General features: G+C 32.8%; 3 protein-coding genes across 4 annotated transcripts; 2 read left to right on the forward strand and 1 right to left on the reverse strand.

The window, feature by feature from the left end:
- Positions 1–2: 2 nt before the first annotated feature.
- On the reverse strand, positions 3–7,295 carry LOC140048934 (N-acetylglucosamine-6-phosphate deacetylase-like). 2 transcript variants are annotated; one of them, XM_072093734.1, is made up of 9 exons: positions 7,209–7,286; positions 5,817–6,092; positions 5,080–5,219; positions 4,674–4,728; positions 4,259–4,471; positions 2,971–3,059; positions 2,371–2,515; positions 1,383–1,512; positions 3–916 (listed from the first exon to the last, which is right to left on the reverse strand). In XM_072093734.1, exons 2-9 carry the CDS (start codon positions 6,028–6,030, stop codon positions 673–675), a joined length of 1,230 nt encoding a protein of 409 aa, XP_071949835.1. In that variant the 5' UTR covers positions 6,031–6,092; positions 7,209–7,286; the 3' UTR covers positions 3–672. The 2 variants fall into 2 exon arrangements, with proteins under 2 accessions (XP_071949835.1, XP_071949834.1); XM_072093733.1 differs by having other exon boundaries at positions 4–916; positions 7,166–7,295.
- A 596-nt stretch (positions 7,296–7,891) lies between these two features.
- Positions 7,892–18,110, forward strand: LOC140049329 (uncharacterized). The gene is made up of 5 exons (XM_072094201.1): positions 7,892–8,297; positions 9,693–10,225; positions 11,196–11,276; positions 11,987–12,235; positions 15,849–18,110. Exons 2-5 carry the CDS (start codon positions 9,712–9,714, stop codon positions 15,860–15,862), a joined length of 858 nt encoding a protein of 285 aa, XP_071950302.1. The 5' UTR covers positions 7,892–8,297; positions 9,693–9,711; the 3' UTR covers positions 15,863–18,110.
- LOC140048877 (uncharacterized) lies at positions 12,242–15,759 on the forward strand. Its single transcript, XM_072093681.1, has 2 exons — positions 12,242–15,250; positions 15,701–15,759. The coding sequence occupies exons 1-2, from the start codon at positions 12,247–12,249 to the stop codon at positions 15,757–15,759; spliced, it is 3,063 nt and encodes a 1,020-aa protein (XP_071949782.1). The 5' UTR covers positions 12,242–12,246.
- Positions 18,111–18,951: the final 841 nt, after the last annotated feature.

Consider the following 18,951-nt stretch of genomic DNA (forward strand, 5'->3'; position numbering starts at 1 on the left):
ATACATTTGCATGGCTTTTAGGATGGTATACACAAATGCACCAAATTGTGTTTTTTTTTGGCTTTTTACACTTTTAAGTTTTTGTATATATTTTCTCTAAATAAAAATGTAAATATGCCCAGCTTTATGTTGCTAATTTTATCTTAAATTTGAAGGCAAACCTACTGATATCGGTCTATTAACTAGATTTTTATAATAAATTCATGCATTGATTAATAACTGGAATATTGAGTTGGTACTCTATTTTCACCCTTAGCACGCTAAGACATGCTGTATTGTTTATCATATAACACCTAAATAAATTCCCGTCATTTGATTGGACGAATGCGGGTCACATGGCATGCAATAGTATGCGCTATTAAATGATTGTTTAATAGTACTTTTTTTTTACACTCATAAATATTCATTATTGTATACAGTACTATATAGATGCCAATATATTTCTATTAATAGCAGCACCTTGGAATCCCAGCACCTGGTTTGATGTAATTTCAAACTGTCATAGCACCCTCTATAGTTTTGACAAGTTAAGAGGTCTCATACCTGCTGTGATATATTCAACCTTTTACATTATAGATAAAAATCTTTTGAATTATAGGCTGGAGATGATTTGGATCAACGATAAAAAATAAGCACAATAAATGAAATTAAAAGGGAATCGGGTGATTTTACTTAAGCCATAGAATGACTTGTTTGCCTTGGCCAAACTAATTCCCCAGCAATGTACGTTGCATGGACATTAAGGTCGTCATCCAGAAATACAAAATCAGCATCCGTGTTATAGTCTAAAGTACCCTTCCTCTGCTCAATTTCAAGGAGCTGTGCCGGATGGAGAGAAGCGCCCTCTAGAGCTTCAACTGTGCTGCAGCCAGATGCCAGTTTAAAATGCTTTACACACTTTTGCATCGTTGCAATACTACAGAATTTGAGAAGAAAAAAACATCATTTGTAGTGCATACATTCTCTTGTAAGCGTTGAGCTTATCTATTATTGGATAGGATAGACGAAGGCCTTTTTTACCTGAGCTCTTGTGAATACTGTTCCGACAAGCTCTCATGGGAGCTTCAAAGTGCTGGAGAACGGAGCAGTGAAAATGGTTCCTCATATTTCATTTTTTTTGGCTATCTTAAGGCCAACTCAGACAGCATCGTACGATGAGGCACAACGAACATCTTGACTCATCATTACTGTGTGAGTTGAATCCTGACGAGACCTGTCGTCAGGATAGCGTAGGGGGCTGGTTTTTAGGTCATCGGGAGAACTTTAATTTTCTTCTGAAGAGATTATTCATCAGGCCTCGTCGTTCGTTGCTGTCTGAGTTGGCCTTTTAGGATATTTTTTCAGATCATTTTTGTGAATGAAACAAATACAATAAAACTGACCTCCCAGCTAATGTAGTTGTTCCTGCTAAGTGAGCACTATTACCGTTGATTTCTACAACCTGACTTCCCAGATTATGACATCCTGGAGACAAACCCATCGCTGCCATTGCGTCCGTTATTAGGACGATTCCTTTAACAAACATAAAAAGATATAACACAGTAGAACCCTCTATTAAGGGAACACAACTATTAAGCCTTGTCAAACTTTATGTGACAAAAAAAATGTGATGTGCCCATTTATGGACACAATGATGTCATATCACTACCATATTTGGTCATATCACTACCATATTTGGACACATCACACTTTTTTTGACAAACTAGTTAGTGATAGTGTAAACAGAGCTTTAGAGGGGTACACTCTCCTGAAAAACAAATAATATATGTTTTAATACCACAGCACACCCCTCTTCAGTGTGTTGGGTTGAAGGTATTGGTGTGGTTCTATACCCATCACCATTATATGTAAAATATGTTGGCTTAAACCCGGCTAGAATTATATTCCAGGGTGATCTAACATTCCAGATCTAGACCCATAATTGTTTCATTTTGTCTTTTAAATGTTTCATATTTTCAATTTGTGGTGGTAGTAATAACAGTCAAAAAATTAATTTTTGTGTTGTGTAGTAAAAGTGAATTTTATATATGTTATATGTTATGTTATATTTCTTTTTATTATGTGAAGCACATTTAAATGTTTATATTCATAAAAAGAGATAAGTATTTATTATAATATTATCAGGATGATAATTTAAAAACTATTTAAAGTTGCTTCATTTGGCTGGAGTCCAACCCCAGCCATCAGCGATAAAGGTATGAACACCAGGCTAGTTATTTTGAGATGGTAGGTTTGAATCCCAACCAGAACTTGTATTCTCAAATGTACTGTACTTAGTATAAAGTTACAAACATCTGACCACTTATAATATTATCTATGCTAATATGGTACCGATACAAATTACATGTTTTACAATCATCGCTATCTTACCATCAGGATGAGCTCTATGTGCAATACGTAAAGCCGCTGGATGCGTGTGTATACCATCTGATATCATTCCGTAAAATATTCTACTATTTTCAGGGATTTTACTGCTTGTTAAAAGTCCTACTATACCAGGGTCACGATGGTGAAACTAGACAAGAGAACATTTGTTAAAAGGGTGAAGAAACTAAATGTACTTTTTCCTCAAGAGTAAATCAAGTCAAATTAACATTTATTTCTTTCAAATCAAATACAATTATGATAGTCCTAATGCTAATTATTGCATCATTTAAATACCACTGTGGCGTGGAGTTGAAGCTTGGCGGTTAAGATGCTTGCCTACCGACCCATGGTCCTGGTTTCAAATCCTATCAGACGCCAGGATTCTCATGACAAAGAACAACTCAAATCATAATTTTTTTTTTGCAGAGCATATTGCGTATGTTTGTCCTGTGAATAGGGTTGCTACATTTGAGAAGGGAAGTGAATGTAATCACTTATGCTTGAGAGAACACCCCTATTAAGGGGACACTTTGCTTGGTCCTGAAGGTGTCCCCTTATTAGAAGTTCTACAATATATATTTGTTAGTATTCGTATATTCTTACCGGTAACATAGCATTGAAAAGATGTGTTATAAAGGTACTACCATGCGTTGTTGCAGTCTCTGCATCAGACAAGTTACCCATTGAATGACCTACAAGGAAAAGAATCAATGAACATTGAAATTTATACAAATTCATATTCAAATTTATTCACCTCCCTTAGGAGAAACATATAAAAACTGTACAATACACACATCAAAATGAAGATTCACACGAATCAAAGGATTAAAATGGTTTTAACAAGTTAAATAAGGTGTCAAAATCATTGTGAAAAAGGCAGACTTAACACTATCACATATACCATGATTGACACAATCCACAGATTTATACATTTTGGTGGTACAATCATGGTACAATACAAGATTATGGTGGTATGCAGTAGAACCCCTATATGGGAACACCTTCAGGACCAAACAATGTGTCCCCTTAATAAAATCGTTGACTTGAATAGGTGTTTAAAACATTTATTGCCCGTTGTTTGTTTCACGGGAAACTGTCCCCTAAATAGAGGCTTCCTTTTAATCATTTTAAAGGCCATTTTAATGTCATCTAAAAGCAATGTGTAAACTAAATATTATTTCAGATGTCTTTAAAGGCCAGGTGCAGGCAAAAAATTTCTATTGATCATACATTCCAATAATCATCGATCTATAGTTTCCCCTATGTTTCATAATTTTTGGGATTTTATTTGTGTTACACGAGCTTGTTGAAAATAAGCACTTTCTTATCAGTGGGGAGATAGTTCAAATTACACTGTAAAATCTCTATTCTTTTGTACACAAATTGTGTAAATAGAGAGGTATTTTAAAAAGCTATGAAAACTAAACGGTGTGGCAAAAAATGTTATCGGATGACTAAATATAGGTAATATAACTTGAATTTTACATTTCTGGTATTTTTATTCAACTTCAGATTTTTGTTTTCATGTTATAGCAAAAATTATCCACCGTATATTCACCATCTTTTTTCACCTTCTAGGGAGTCACCAGACATGTTATTACATTAGGTTAACTACCTAACTACTGAAAAAAAGTCTTCCTGGTTTTTATGGCAGAATATTGCCAAATTTTGTATTTGACCAAAATTCATGTTTTTTCGTCTTGATTTCTGTTACAAATATTTAATTTAAAATTCATGCCTGTTTAATGTCTACTGTTTACTGTAAATATGAGAATGTGATTGGTCAAAATTGCATCATGTGACTACCACTTCCTGGAGTGAATTCCAAATGGATAGGGAAATTATCTTTTTAAATTAATAGTACTTTACTTTTTAACAAAAGGATATTTACCAACTGAAACAACTATATTTCTTTTGCGTAATTCTCTAATCACATCTGCACTCTTGGAAAGCTCTGGAGCCAGAGTAACTATTGCAACATCTTCAAGATTTTGGTAAATATTTAGAACATCCTGGAAACCATTTTGGTCATATGACTTGATAAGGTTGACAGGATGTGCACCATTTTTCTCCTTACTTATAAAAGGACCCTCTAAATGAACACCTGGAAGAGTATAGGAATTCTTGTGATTATTATAGCTGAAATATTTAATTCTATGGCTCTCAATTGAATGCAAATTCATAGGCACAATGCAGTCATTGCAATGTGCATGATTACCCAAAGATGTTGCTAAATAATTGAAGACTTTGCTCGGGGTATGCATTACACTTTTATAAGAAATAAAATCAATTATCCAAGTTATTACCTAAAATACCAGCACCCTTTTTGCTTCCTATTGTCTTTTTTATCTTTGGCAATATCTGTAAATAAGTAAAACAATAAAATTGAAATTTTACATTGTCTACTTGAATTTATCAGTGAAATTATTAAAATTAAAAAAAAATACAAAAATACAGAAGTGCTGCACTGTATTTTTTTCATGAACCCTAAACACTGGAGTAGACAATTTTATGGGAGTAGTTTTTATATCAAGGAGGAGAAAGTAAAAACCTAATGAGTTAGTTTACAGGTTCCTATGCAGCTATTGAGTCCAATAGACATTCTATGCATGTTCATATGTTTCTGAGGGTCAGCAGATCGACTATTTGACTTGACAGCTGCGACCTACAGTATAACAGATACTTAAATGTTCGTACAGTTACATACTGTACCTTTTTATATATCTCCTGACTAGATGTTATGACGGTGGGACAGAAAGACGTAACACCATGTTCCAGCAAACCTTGAGCAACCTTCTGAAGTCCAGCTTCTACGTTCTCAGTGTTGGATGAAAAATCAACCCCAAAGCAACCTTACGAAAACAATTGAATGTAGAAAATAAAATATAATATACTATAAAATAATATAATATAAAATGATATATCTTTAATTGACCAGGTGGGCTAGGTATAAAATTTAGGGAGTATAGGTGGGCGGGATTATACTTGGGATCACGTTACCAATAAGATCTATTTGTGTCTGAACTAAGCCTAAATTTGGAGATGTGATTATACGTATGGACTTAATTAGAACAAGGCAATCTAACACTAACATGATGCTGAGCTCCAGAGATCAAAGGGTTTACCTGCGGCTGTGACAGGGTTATTTCCATGCTCTGGAGAATATGTACATAGTAGAAATTTATGGTATTTTTTGCAGCCAGACATAAGATCAAAGCCCGAGTTCCTATCTTGGCAAGACAAGCATAGTGTCCTGTTGTTAGATTGCCTTGATTAGAGCAGAGTTCAATTTAGCACAGGTCCACAGACCGATGGCCAGTTAAACCTATGACAAGGCTATACAACTTCTCAATAAACCGGACAGTTTTGGCCAGGAACTGTTAATTTTCTTAATCTTAACATTTAACAATCTTTGCCAGTTAAATTGAGGAGGACACCTGAATACATACCATTAATTTGTACATCAATAAATCCTGGAGCGATCAGTCTTCCATTGCAATTATACTGGATGTCTGCATATGCTTTTTCTTCATAGAATAACTTCTCTGGATCCAAGATTATTCCATCTCTTACCCAAAGGTCTTCTCTGACAATTTCATGCTTGTAAAGAAGTCGACAGTCCCGAAACTGAATGATTGGTGACTGCGAATATTTAGAGGGCATGCTTCAATTCACTTCTTTCTTGAGGGTGTTTATTCGAATGGAAACCATTTCAAAAAAGACACCTTAATAATTTCAAATAAAAAATTTTGATTATTTTTCTGAAATTATTACGGTAGTAAAATGTATATACAAAGTTAAAGAAGATAGTTCCTGGACATAGAAAGTCATTTTAATACTGTAAAGAAATAAGCCAAAAAATGGTGATTTAGGTTTAATTTGGTTTCTTTGTAAAATTTCAGTTGCGGAAAAAGTTTGCACACCTCCCAAATCTCCCGATATACATTTTTAATTTCTACTACTCTAGATATTGATAAGAGAATAGAAAACATAGGCCTAATATCAGTATAATCAATTAATGCGTTGTTAAATAAGTGAAATGAGGTAGCACCACATTTTCTGTCTTTGGATGGCACCTGATTTACAATTATAGATACTAATATCTTATGGGTTTTTATTTTATAACGCCCTTTATATTTTGATGTACTGTATTATAGCACCCCTATAGTTCATAAAACCTCCCGATAATTCATTTTTCCAAATTTGGCGGTCTTATTTTTGCAGGTAAAATCCATATTACATACATAATAACCACCACATCATGAAACTGGCTACTCTAGGCTAATAATATGTATGCCTAGCCTACTAGGCCTAATTAAGCCTACTAGGCCTATCTAGAGAATAGAATACTACACTCTACCAGACTACTGTACTACTTAGTTAGAAGGACTAGGCCTAACTAGTAGTATTTAGTAGACTATAGTATACTAGGCTACTACTAGTTGTAATACTAGGAGTACTAGCTACTACTATACTTATAATATACTTACTAACTAGTACTACTAGCCTATCTACATTATACTTTATAGGCCTAGCTAGTAGGTATAATAATTATACAATATTATAGGCCTATCCAGCCTATCTAAATGCTGCTGGATGGAGGGCCTAACTAACTAACTAAGTCTAAACTAAAAAAAGTAATAGGCCTAGGCCTACTAGGCCCTAGGCCTAGTAGTATAAAAAGTAGGAGTATAGCCTAGCTAGATAGGATAGGTTTATAAGCCTAGGTAGGCCTAGGTACAGTACAGCAATAGGCCTCTCTTAAATTGGGTCTACTCCTACCTATTAACATAAATACCTTCTACAAATTGGACGACGATATTCTATTAATTGGGAAAAACCTGTAGGTTTAGGCCTAGGCCTACTCTCTTGACCTGGTTTTAGAATAAAACAGGAGGAGCGAGGGTGGCTGAGTGCTGTTGTTGGCCGGCTCCAGAGCTCATATATAGCGCCATCATACGTACATTTTAGAAAAGGGAATTTCCCTTTCTGATGATGTAATCAAATTGTTTTGTTTTTTCTTGAATCCATTTTGAGAGATTTTCATGTTGATATTTTTATTAAAGCCTAAGTTTGTTTTTACTTTAAAGTCATGAAGATTTGGTTTAGGGTGGGATGATTAACACAACCATCAAAGTTATTAATGGTAGTACGTATCTTGACTTTCTGAATCAGTGCAGGCTGTGGAACTCGACTCCTCTTATAGAGATTTCAGGTTCTTGCTTAATGAGAAATAAAAAACGTTCGTCCTTTTTACTAAACACCTAGGCTTGAATGCCTATACAGTAGGCCTACTGTAGTATCATGGTGACCTTAAAAGTAATGTGATATTTTCTATTTAAACCTGTAAACAGGCATAAATTATGTGACAAAAATATAAACTTTCTGGTTTTCTGTCCATAATAATCATATTTTGTCCTCTATGTATTAAATTGCCAATTTCAGTTAAATTCTTTTATCATTTCTTTTCACACTATTTTTCTTTCCTTGTTTTAGAATGGCAACAACCGTAAATAAAAGAGTTAAGTTATATGAACCTTTGACGATGGAGGTTCAAAGGTTTTTCGATTGTCACGGCAAAGATCCTCAATTCAAGTCATATTATTGTTTGAACCAGTATAAACCAGTTTTGCTATTCTTTATAGAAAATGAATGTATGTGTCCATTTAACTGTGAAGAATATAATAGAAATATGAACAATTATTAAGCAAGTTCATCGTATCGCAGCAAATCAGTTGATCAACACTGTGACGTGTATAAGTATAAAATAATAAGGAGTGGCTCATGTAAAAGTGGACCTACATACATCGCTAAACTGTAAATAAACTGCCTTTTAGCAAATAATTAAGAATGTATATGCTGTATATAAAGATACCTGAGCCTCACCTACATTTATGTGAATGTACATTTACCGGTTCAACATATTAATTGTAAGTATTTATTTTCAATTGCATTGTAAGCCTAGTACTACTAAACGATAGAGCTGTAAAACGGTTCAAGCTGTAACGTCACAAGCTGTAAAACGTTACATGCGTTTTTACTTTGATATGCGTTAAATTTTACATGTGTTTTACTTGACATATGCGTTTCACCAAATAGCCTATACTTACGCTTTTAGATGACGAAAGTTTTGAAAGGGTATAGGCCGAAGACGACTCTAAGTATTTTTAATTCTTATTTCCTGAAGTTAAGCTGAAGAGTGACGTCAATACTACACAGTATTACATTGTGTTAAAAGTTGTAGCCTACCGTTTAAATGGATGTGAACCAAGATATAAAAGCGATTTAAGCATTTTTAGGAATTTAGAGGCATTCCAACGATTCAATCAATACGTTCAGAATTGTGATAGTAGAGTCCTGTAACAAATAGGTTGAAGTATTTTTTAGCAGGCTAATTTTAAATTCTTTTTCAATCTACATGTATTGTGAAAATTGTTTTCTTCATTCTAACGAAAAAGGGCATACCTTTAAATTATACCATAGCATTGGTTTTTAAAAGTTTTCACCCGTACTATGACTATATTTGCAATGGTTTAGATGAGCTGTCAGCAGTCATGTACTTATGGATTATTAACATTCCTCGATTAACAAGACCCGAATTGTAAACAGTTATTCTATTTTTGGGTGAAACGAAAACAGCAGTAGTATAAAGTGAATGTTCATTGTACTCTAATAATATTCCGATTCCTAGAAATTGCCAACATTATGAGCTATTTGGCAATAGTGTCAGTAATCTAACATTAATGTAATGCGACATTTATATAGCCCTATTTCATGAAGATCAGAGCGCTGTGGACTTAGATGTTACACCTTTTCAACAACATTCTTCTCCCCTAAGGGTCACATCGTGTCATCGGCAGCCAACTACGGCGCCATTACGTCTGTCCACGACAGTGTGCATGTGAACTAGTACACCGGGGTAACCCCCTACTCGAAAGATGTACTAGGTTCTTCAAAACACTGCAGGACCTACGGTTTATAGTCCTTATCCGAAAAGACTGGAACCATGGAGTGAGTGAGCCTCGAACCCTTGCCGATGTTATGGCTATGGATTACGGTTCCACTGTCTTAACCGCTCAGCCACTCACTCAGTACAGTACAGATTATAATGTTACGGTAACAGTTCAAATATAAGGAATCCAGATTTTCCCAATGTAAACTTTATATTGGTTCAACTATTTCATAGTAATGTTGTAATGTGGACACACATCCTACGTACTTATAGCTGTACTTTTCCCAAATTAAAAATATGATTCATAACAATCCAGTTATATTTTCATTATTAAAATTAATTTAGTAATTCCTGATTTTATTAACTTTTGCAGACTGAAAACAAACAGTAAAATGGAAAACGCTGAAGAGAAATTTCGGCAATTGAAATCGGATCTCAGTAGACACTATGAAAAGGAAAAATACAGATGGTTAAGATTCTGTCTCTTTGATAACCTAGACATAGGGGACATTACAGACCCACGTTTTATAGGAATGTTCTTATTCAATAGACTCCACGAAGAAGGTAAAATCACGCCGCAGAATGTCAGTCTTCTATTAGATATTGCTAAGGTAACACGCTTAAAGCATGCTGAAGATCTGGTACTTCAGTACATGAAGGATAACAATATTCAAAACACTGTAAACATTTTATTCCCATACCGAAAAAAACTGTTTCGGGCATTGAAACAAAGTGAACAACTTGATTTACAAAGAGTTATTTCTCATTATGATTTACCTACTGAAACGCCAAATATTTGGGATGCAGTTTTACAATTAGAAATCGACAGAGATTTGGATGATAATCCAGAAAAAATCAAAATATTTGCAAGTCTAGTTGGGAAACGGTCACAGGAAGAACTTTACGGTATGTAGGCCTATGTTTTTACATTTAGTTGACCACTGATTAAGGATTCTAATAGTCACAAATCTGATCATAATTAAAGATTTAGGTTGGATGTATTTGAAGTACTGTATGACTAGCAATCATTCTGCATTAATTTTTTTATTCATTTTTGTTTAGTATTTCATTTTTTTGTTAAATAACATTATAGGCCTATTGATATCAATCGAACAATATACAATAAAAAGCCAAGTGGCATTCTCTCTAGATAGAACTAATATGTGCGGTATAATCAATACTTTTATTAATGAATATATTTATAAAGTCTACACTCATTCAAGGCAATGTTGCGATGGGGTTCATGGTTGATCCATCCCCGAGAGCAGGCTAGTTTCCTCCTGGACATTCCCCTCACCAACAGCATTTTATTTTATCATTATTCAAACACATTTAAAGTTGTTTTTCAAGATTAGGTCCTAATACTGTGTTTATAAAACTCTTCATTTAACGCCACTGTCTCAATTTGTTTATGATTTTTTTCTCAATAATAACTATATTTACGTTACAGCTTTTACATTCTATTGTTGTTTAAATTAAATATTTCTTATATAATTTTTTAATTTACGTAATATCTACATAATCTATACAGTAATCCTTAAAATAGCAATGAAAAGGAACGGTATGAACTGGTTGTTTAAATTATACAAATTAGAGGTATCTTTGAAGTTTTCATTCATTATCTTGCTATTAGGCCTAATGAGAAGTTTAACCAACCGTTGACTTACTTAAAGGAAGGTAGTAGGATCGATCTGAATTATCATCGATCAATGAAACAGCCATAATATTTTAATAAATAAACCAATGAGAACATCATAAATTCAGCAATAGGTTGATTCCATTTTGTCAATAAACTGTAAATCAAACAATCACCTAGAACATAGAGTAAATGCTAAAACTAATATTTCTACGAAGAATTTTTAAATTGTTTTTCTAGCTTTAGGTGCGGAATTGACTGAAACAAAAATGGAGCTGTCCTCTTGTAAAGGAGGAAACAAACTATCACCAACCGATGAAGGTAAGTGTAGGCCTACACACAAAATATTATGAAATATTTTACGCAAAAACGAATAATTGGAGACATTATGTCACTATCTTTTAAACTATGCGGCGTATTTCAAATAAGGAAAGAAAAATATTCTCCTAAATCCGATTTGAATATTAACACAACTAACAGTAAGGCAACTCAACTGTCACATGCTTAAATTGACGTCACCTTAGATGAAGATTAAAATTAAATTACCGTATTTATTCGAATAAACGCCGCGCTTTGAATAAACCCTCGAATAAACGCCCTCGGTGCCTTTATTTATTTTGCATCATGCACAATATTGTATTACAACACATTTCTATTTTTAGTAGAATTCATTGATTGCATGACATGATCAACAATTTACCAATCATTTTGATATTTAATCATTTCTCGATATTCATTGTGTTATATTTTTTCATATCTATGTGGTATTTATTTGATTATACATGTTACCATTACACCCAAAAAACGTAATGCCTTCCCCGAATAAACGCCTTCCTAAAAACACTCTTGAACAATAAATGTCCCGGTAATTTGACTTTTGAAATGTAAAACTACAATAGCAAAGCAAAATCTATCATGCTTCGATTGTAAGCGCTGTTAGACTTTTTGGTAAAGGTCGAGCGCCTCTAATATTCATATTATTAAGAACTCGTATTCATATCATAACAATTGATGTTGATTTTATTCACCAGCTATCAAGACATTTCTGAAAGAACAACAAAAAGGTTCATATAAAGCTATGAACCTAATGGAATCGGTGGTTTTCGGTGAACAATACAAAGTTGATATTGCAGACGTATTTACCGATCTCACTTTACTTCAATCTACAAAAGAAAAACCGGTTGATCATGCAACGAGACGAAAGGAAACTAAACCTACAAGTTTGGAAGATGTATTGCAGATTATTAAACCTAAAAGTTCATGTAAAGTTCTAATAACAGGTAAAGGGGGGATGGGGAAGACAACCCTTTTCAGGTACATAACATATAACTGGGCTAATGATAATGATGATACATTTTCTAGCAAAGTATTGTTTCTACTAAATATTAGAGACATAGAGACAGGAAAGACGATCATAGATAGTATTGTTGATCAAATAAATCTTGTTAAATTTGCTAATGGTATGAAAAAAATATCAAAACAAAACCCTAAAGAATTAATTGAAACTTTCATAATAGAAAATGAAGATGAAATAGTTTTGCTATTAGATGGATTAGATGAGTTAGAACAAGGTTCTGAAGAAAGACTACAGTTGTTGAAATTCGGCTCAAATTACAAGACTACCACATTAATAACATCACGACCTGAAAATATTACAACGTTTGTTGAAAGCTGTGATGTTCATGTTGAAGTTAATGGATTCAGTAAAAAAAGTGTGAATAAATATATTAGGAAATACTTCAATAAAAAGCATAAATTAGGAGAAAATTTAATTAGTGAATTAAAATTAAATTTGTATCATTTGGATTCTAATAATTTTTATACAAAAGCAATAGGCCTAATTGAACTCTGTTCTTCTCCTTTGCTATTACTTATGATTTGTAGCATATGGGAAGAATCCGGAGACCTTCCGATTTACCTTTTAGATCTTTTCAAGGAATTAATTTGCTGCACTATAAATCAATTTCTATCCAAAGGATCTAGTGGGGTAAACAGAACCAGAATCGCAAATTTTGACAGAATTCCAATTAAATATAAAACTGCACTACTAGCATTAGGCCAATGCATGTATGAAGGATTAAAGACGAATGTATTGATAATCGACAAATATGAGTTCACAAACTTGTTTGAGGATGAATCAATAGTAGACTTGGCACTGAAAATTGGATTTGTTTACAAAAAGCCACCTCTCAGTAAAAGAGATAGAAAGGAGTTGTTTGCTCCTCCACACAAGCTAGTTTCAGAGGCATTAACGGGGTTTTACCTTGCCGATAAGTGTCAGTCAGGTGATTTGAAAGAGGAAGAGTGTGAAATGATAAGGTCAAATACATACCTACATATGACAATAATATTTACTATAGGGTTTCTAGGAGCTGGTGCTGGTAGACTTATGAAACATTGGTTAAAAGTGAAAGCTTCAAGCTTGTATTCACTAGCAAAGTATTTCAGATATGTCAAGGAACAACATGAAGATTCTGTAATAGAGGAATTAGATGCAACACTATTAAATGTTGATAAAGAAGTCAAAGAAACATTTTCAGATATGTCTGAGTCATTTAGAAATTTTCTATCTATTGATGCAAACAAAACGCAAAAATATAAAAATGAGCATTTGGTACAACTTATGAGCAGATATCAGGTCAAGTGCGATTATCAATATCAATATTTAGACGTATTTCTGAGTTCTATATTATCAAAGCTTATACAAACAAAAGCTATAAAACCGACAGAAAAATTTTGTGCTATGCTAGTTCATTTATTTATAATCGCACATGGAGTAATGAAGGATAAAGATACGGCGTACTTCTTTATGGATGATGTGTTGTTTCAATTTCATTCATTGGTAAAAGACGAAGCAATTGATATCCTTTCAGTAGTAATGGACAATTTTCAATTTCAATACAACTTTGCCAAGGTTTCATTTCATAAATCATATAGTCTAAAATTCATGATTCATTTGTTGAAATATTCTTCTAAAAACCTGATATATCTTAAGTTTCCGTCTGACAGTGTTAAGTTGAGAAAACTTCTTGTTGATAATATTTTACCACATGATCTACACCTTGGGCTAGAAGCTACTGATTTAAGTGATATTGATACGGATTTACTTTTTAAGTTGGTAAATCACACTTCCGATTTCAAATTTACTGCATATAACCTGACAGTTGATCATCTCAGTTGTCTTGTAGATGTTTGTTACGAACAAGATATGATATTGACATGGAAAAGGTTAAATCTAAGTGGTCTTTACCTATCGTCATTTGAAGTATCGAAATTAGCTTATTTAATAACATTCTCTCCAAAATTACAGAATCTTGATATGAATAATTGCCATCTCTCTGGTAATATCATAAAAGATTTATTGCGTGAATGTGATAAAAACAATGTCGTATTGAAACGTAACATGTTTAATCTAATGGGAAATGATCTTTCCAATATCGATGGTGTTTCACTCTTTAGGTTGGTGAATCTAACTTATGTAGATAAAAGATATGTAGATAAAGACACTTATAATTGGCATGATTATAGCCTATCTATTGATAACCTCAACGGGCTCATAGATGCCTATATGCACGGAAACTATAGGTTATTAACATGGAAAATGTTGAATTTAAGTGAGCTCAACCTATCTTCAATCGAAGGATCAAAATTAGCTTATTTATTATTCTCTTCAAAACTTGAAAAAATCGACATGAGGTATTGCCAACTTTCAGGTAGTATTATAAAAGATTTATTGAATGAATGTGATAAAAACAATGTGGTATTGAAACCTGGTATGCTTGATCTACGTGAAAACAATCTTTCGGATATTGATGGTGTTACGCTTTTTAAGTTGGTGACCATAAATAGTTATAGTTATTACACTTTCGATTGGCATGATTATAACCTTTCCATTGATAACCTACAAAGTCTTTTAGATATCTGTTGTGAACATTGTAAGGTATTGACCTGGAAAAGTTTGAGTATACGTGGGCTCAACCTATCTTCATTTGGAGGGTCAAAAATAGCTTGTTTATTACAATTGTCTCCACAACTAAACTATCTTGATATGAAAAATTGCCAAATTTCAGGTAGTATTATAAAAGATTTTTTGAATGAATGTGATACAAACAAAGTGGCATTGAAACCTAAAATGTTTGATTTAAAGGGAAACAATCTTTCACATATTGATGGTGTTACACTTCTTAAGTTGGTGAATCTAATTAGGAATAATAACACAAACACTTTTGATTGGCATGAGTATAACCTGTCCATTGATAACCTACAAAGTCTTTTAGATACCGGTTGTGAACATGGTAAAGTATTGACATGGAAAAAGTTGAGTATACGTGGGCTCAACCTATCTTCATTTGGAGGGTCAAAAATAGCTTGTTTATTACAATTGTCTCCACAACTTAACCATCTTGATATGAAAAATTGCCAAATTTCAGGAAGTATTTTAACAAATTTGTTGAATGAATGTGATAAAAACAAAGTGGCATTAAAAACTGAAATGTTTGATCTAAAGGGAAACAATCTTTCCGATATTGATGTTTCATGCTTGGTAAATATAATTCATTGTGTTGACTCCACTTTTAAATGGTGTAAATATAGCCTTGTTGACAAGCTGATGTGTCTTGCAGACGCCTGTTCCGAACATGGTAGGATATTAAAATGGAAAAATGTGAATTTAAGTGGGATTCGCCTATCTTCAATTGGCATGAACAAATTAGCGTGTTTAATAAAATCTTCTCCACAACTGACAGATCTTGACATAAGTGAATGTCACCTGTCAGGTAGTATCTTAAAAGAGCTACTTAATTAATGCGATAAAAACAATGTGGTACTAAAATCTGGTATGCTTAATCTAAAGGGAAACGATCTTTCCGATGCTGATTGTGTTTTACTTTTTAGGTTGGTGGATCTAGGAAGTTCTAGATGGTATCCAGATTTTAAATGGTGTGATTATTACCTGTCAGTTGATCAGCTAATAAGTCTTACTGATTGTTGTTATGAACATGGTTGGATATTGTATTGGAAAACATTAAACTTAAGTGGGGTTGATCTATCATTATTTGAAGTATCAAAATTAGTTTGCTTATTAAAGCTCTCTCCAAAATTACAAGAACTTGATATGAGCAATTGTAATCTTTCTGGTAGTATCATAACAGATTTATTGAATGAATGTGATAAAAATGGGCATACTGTCAAACATAGGATGCTTCTTAATGGAAACAATCTTTCAGGTATTGACATTGATGTATGTTTTCGCTTGGTAAATCTCCATGAGGTTTTTAAATGGCATGACAATAACCTGTCCATTGATCACTTAAACAGTCTTGTAGATTCCTGTTATCAACAGGGTAGGGTGTTGAGATGGAACATATTGGATTTAAGTGGGTGCAACCTAGCTTCAATTGAAGGATCAACATTAGCTTGTTTATTGAAATTATCTTCACAACTACAACTTCTTGATATGCGTAATTGCCATCTCTCTAGTAGTATTTTTAAAGAATTATTGATAGAATGTGATAAAAACAATGTGGTATTAAAACCCGATATGCCTATGCTCCGTCTAAAGGAAAATAATCTTTCGGATATTGATGGCGTTACGCTTTTAAGGTTGGTGCATTTTTGCAGTTTTAGCAACCGTTATAAGTACAATTTTGAATGGCGTGATTATAGCCTGTCAGGTGATAATCTAAGAGATCTTGTAGATACCTGTAATAAATATGGTAGGAATTTGACATGGAAGAGGTTAAATTTAAGTGGGTGTAACCTAGCTTCAATTGAAGGATCAACATTAGCTTGTTTACTAAAATTTTCTCCACGACTAGAGCGTCTTAATTTGTCCAATTGCAATCTTTCAGGTGGTATTATTTTGTATGTACTGAATCTATGTGAAAGGAATGGAGTAGTATTAAAAAGTAATATGCTAAATCTGATTGGTAATGACCTTTCAGATATCAAAGATGAAATATCAGTTGCTAAATTAAAATGGGTACAGAGTAATGATGAAAGCTGAGAGATGTAGAAATCTCAAGATGTTCTATCGGATTTACGGCTCATACGGTATACTACTCTATTTCTAAATTTCAACAGGTCATAAAAAGTCACCTCAAATAATGTTGATAGGCAGTGACATTATTATAACAACTTGAACTGAGTTTAAATTTGAAGATTGTCAACAAAAAGAGGTAAAGATTCCTCAAGTGTTTTTTGTTTGTTGCTAGTGTGTAAATCATATAAATGATACAGTATTTTCATAACATGACAGTTGTAATAGTTTAATTTAATAGTCGATGTACTTCCACAACCTGCATCTTTAACGTTGGTGCAAATTTATATTTTAAGTTGTTTTTGTGGAAAATGCTATTGTTAATTTCCTGGTGAAATGTTTTATTCTATTTTTGGACTATCCGAAATAAAGGAAATGAATGAATGAATAACCATTTTTTATTTGTAGATAACATGTTAAGTATATCATAAAATGAAACATATGCTACTATATTTCAATTATTCCTTTTTAATGTTAAAATTTAGTTAGTTATAGGTATTTGTAGTTAAAGATGTATTGTCCCTTGAAACACAAAAAATGAAAAAAAAAATATTCCAAATATAAATTGGCCATATCAAAGTAATATTAAAGTTATTCACTTTAAGTCGAAAATTCGAGGCAAAAACAACAAGTTTACGTAATTAAAACAGGTAAATTAATTTGATTACATTTCGTCTGGAAAATCGTCACAAGCGAAAGTAAACAAAGATTAGTATGCATTATGCATGATGCTAATTAGGATTGTTTGCAACTCGTCGCGGTTTGGGAAGGTGTTTTCACACAGATCACGAAGAAGTTTTATGATTATGCATACAGAGTAGCCAAACAAGCGCGTTGCATTATGAGATATGTTTTGATAGAAAACTTTGACTGGAAGTCAAAGTTATTATTTGAACAAAAAAACGTCTGTATTTCGGTTAAATTATTTTTTTTTTGACTAATTTTTGGTGAAAGTTAATAACTATTATGATACTTCAAAATGACCCACTTTTTTCCGAAATATAAAAAAAAAAGTTTTTGTTGAATTAGTCAAAGGGACAATACATCTTTAAATATCGGTAAATTATGTTAGTTTACAATTAAATCATGTTTTGTATTATTTTGAAGAGATTATTAAAATGGATGAAACATAAGAATATTAATAAGAATTGTTTCGTTTGTTGTAACTTTCATTTTTTAAATCATACCATACTGTAAATTCATAATTTGATTCATGATGTTTCAATTATGAATAATGACTACTACAAGATACATACTAAAAAATTCTTGTTTTCAGAGTCGTTTTATTTGCTAATTTGTTCATTTTATTTTCATTGTCAATATTATACCATTTTTCTACTTTCATCGCCATTTTTCATCTACCTCATCACTAACATAACACCATCACTTTATATTATTCTTTCAATTTCATCTTGACCATTTCAACATCTTCATTACCATTATCATTTTAGGCCCTATTTTTTTCTTCTTCTTGATTATAAACAATTTCATCTTTGCCATTTTACCCATCATCAAAAGCGCGGGAACTGAAGGTATGGAAGATTCATTTAACTGAAATCAGTTAAAGTAAAACTAAATCTAAATGAATTCCATTTTTTTACGTTGTGACAAATGTATTATTGATATACATGTATATTTGTGTCTTGTAAACAAAAACAACATATTCATAATGTACAGTAGGATAATGAAAACAATTTATTACAACTTTTTTTAACAGCACTTTTTAGAATGGTGGGAATACCATAACACTATGGTAACAATCGAATAAGAGCAATTCAGCCAACTAAAATAAAAATTACAACTTTCGAAGCTCCTTTCTTAAGCCCAAGGGACTTCAACATACAGCCATAGCATATCAAATCTGCATTGACACCCTATATCTTTCGGCATGTGTCAGAATCTTGCAGTGCCTATGAAGCGTGATTCTCACTTGGAAGCAACACAAGCCCACACCGTCCT

This window comes from Antedon mediterranea, chromosome 5 (assembly GCF_964355755.1).
Source record: "Antedon mediterranea chromosome 5, ecAntMedi1.1, whole genome shotgun sequence".
In the NCBI taxonomy this organism is placed as follows: Eukaryota; Metazoa; Echinodermata; class Crinoidea; order Comatulida; family Antedonidae; genus Antedon; species Antedon mediterranea.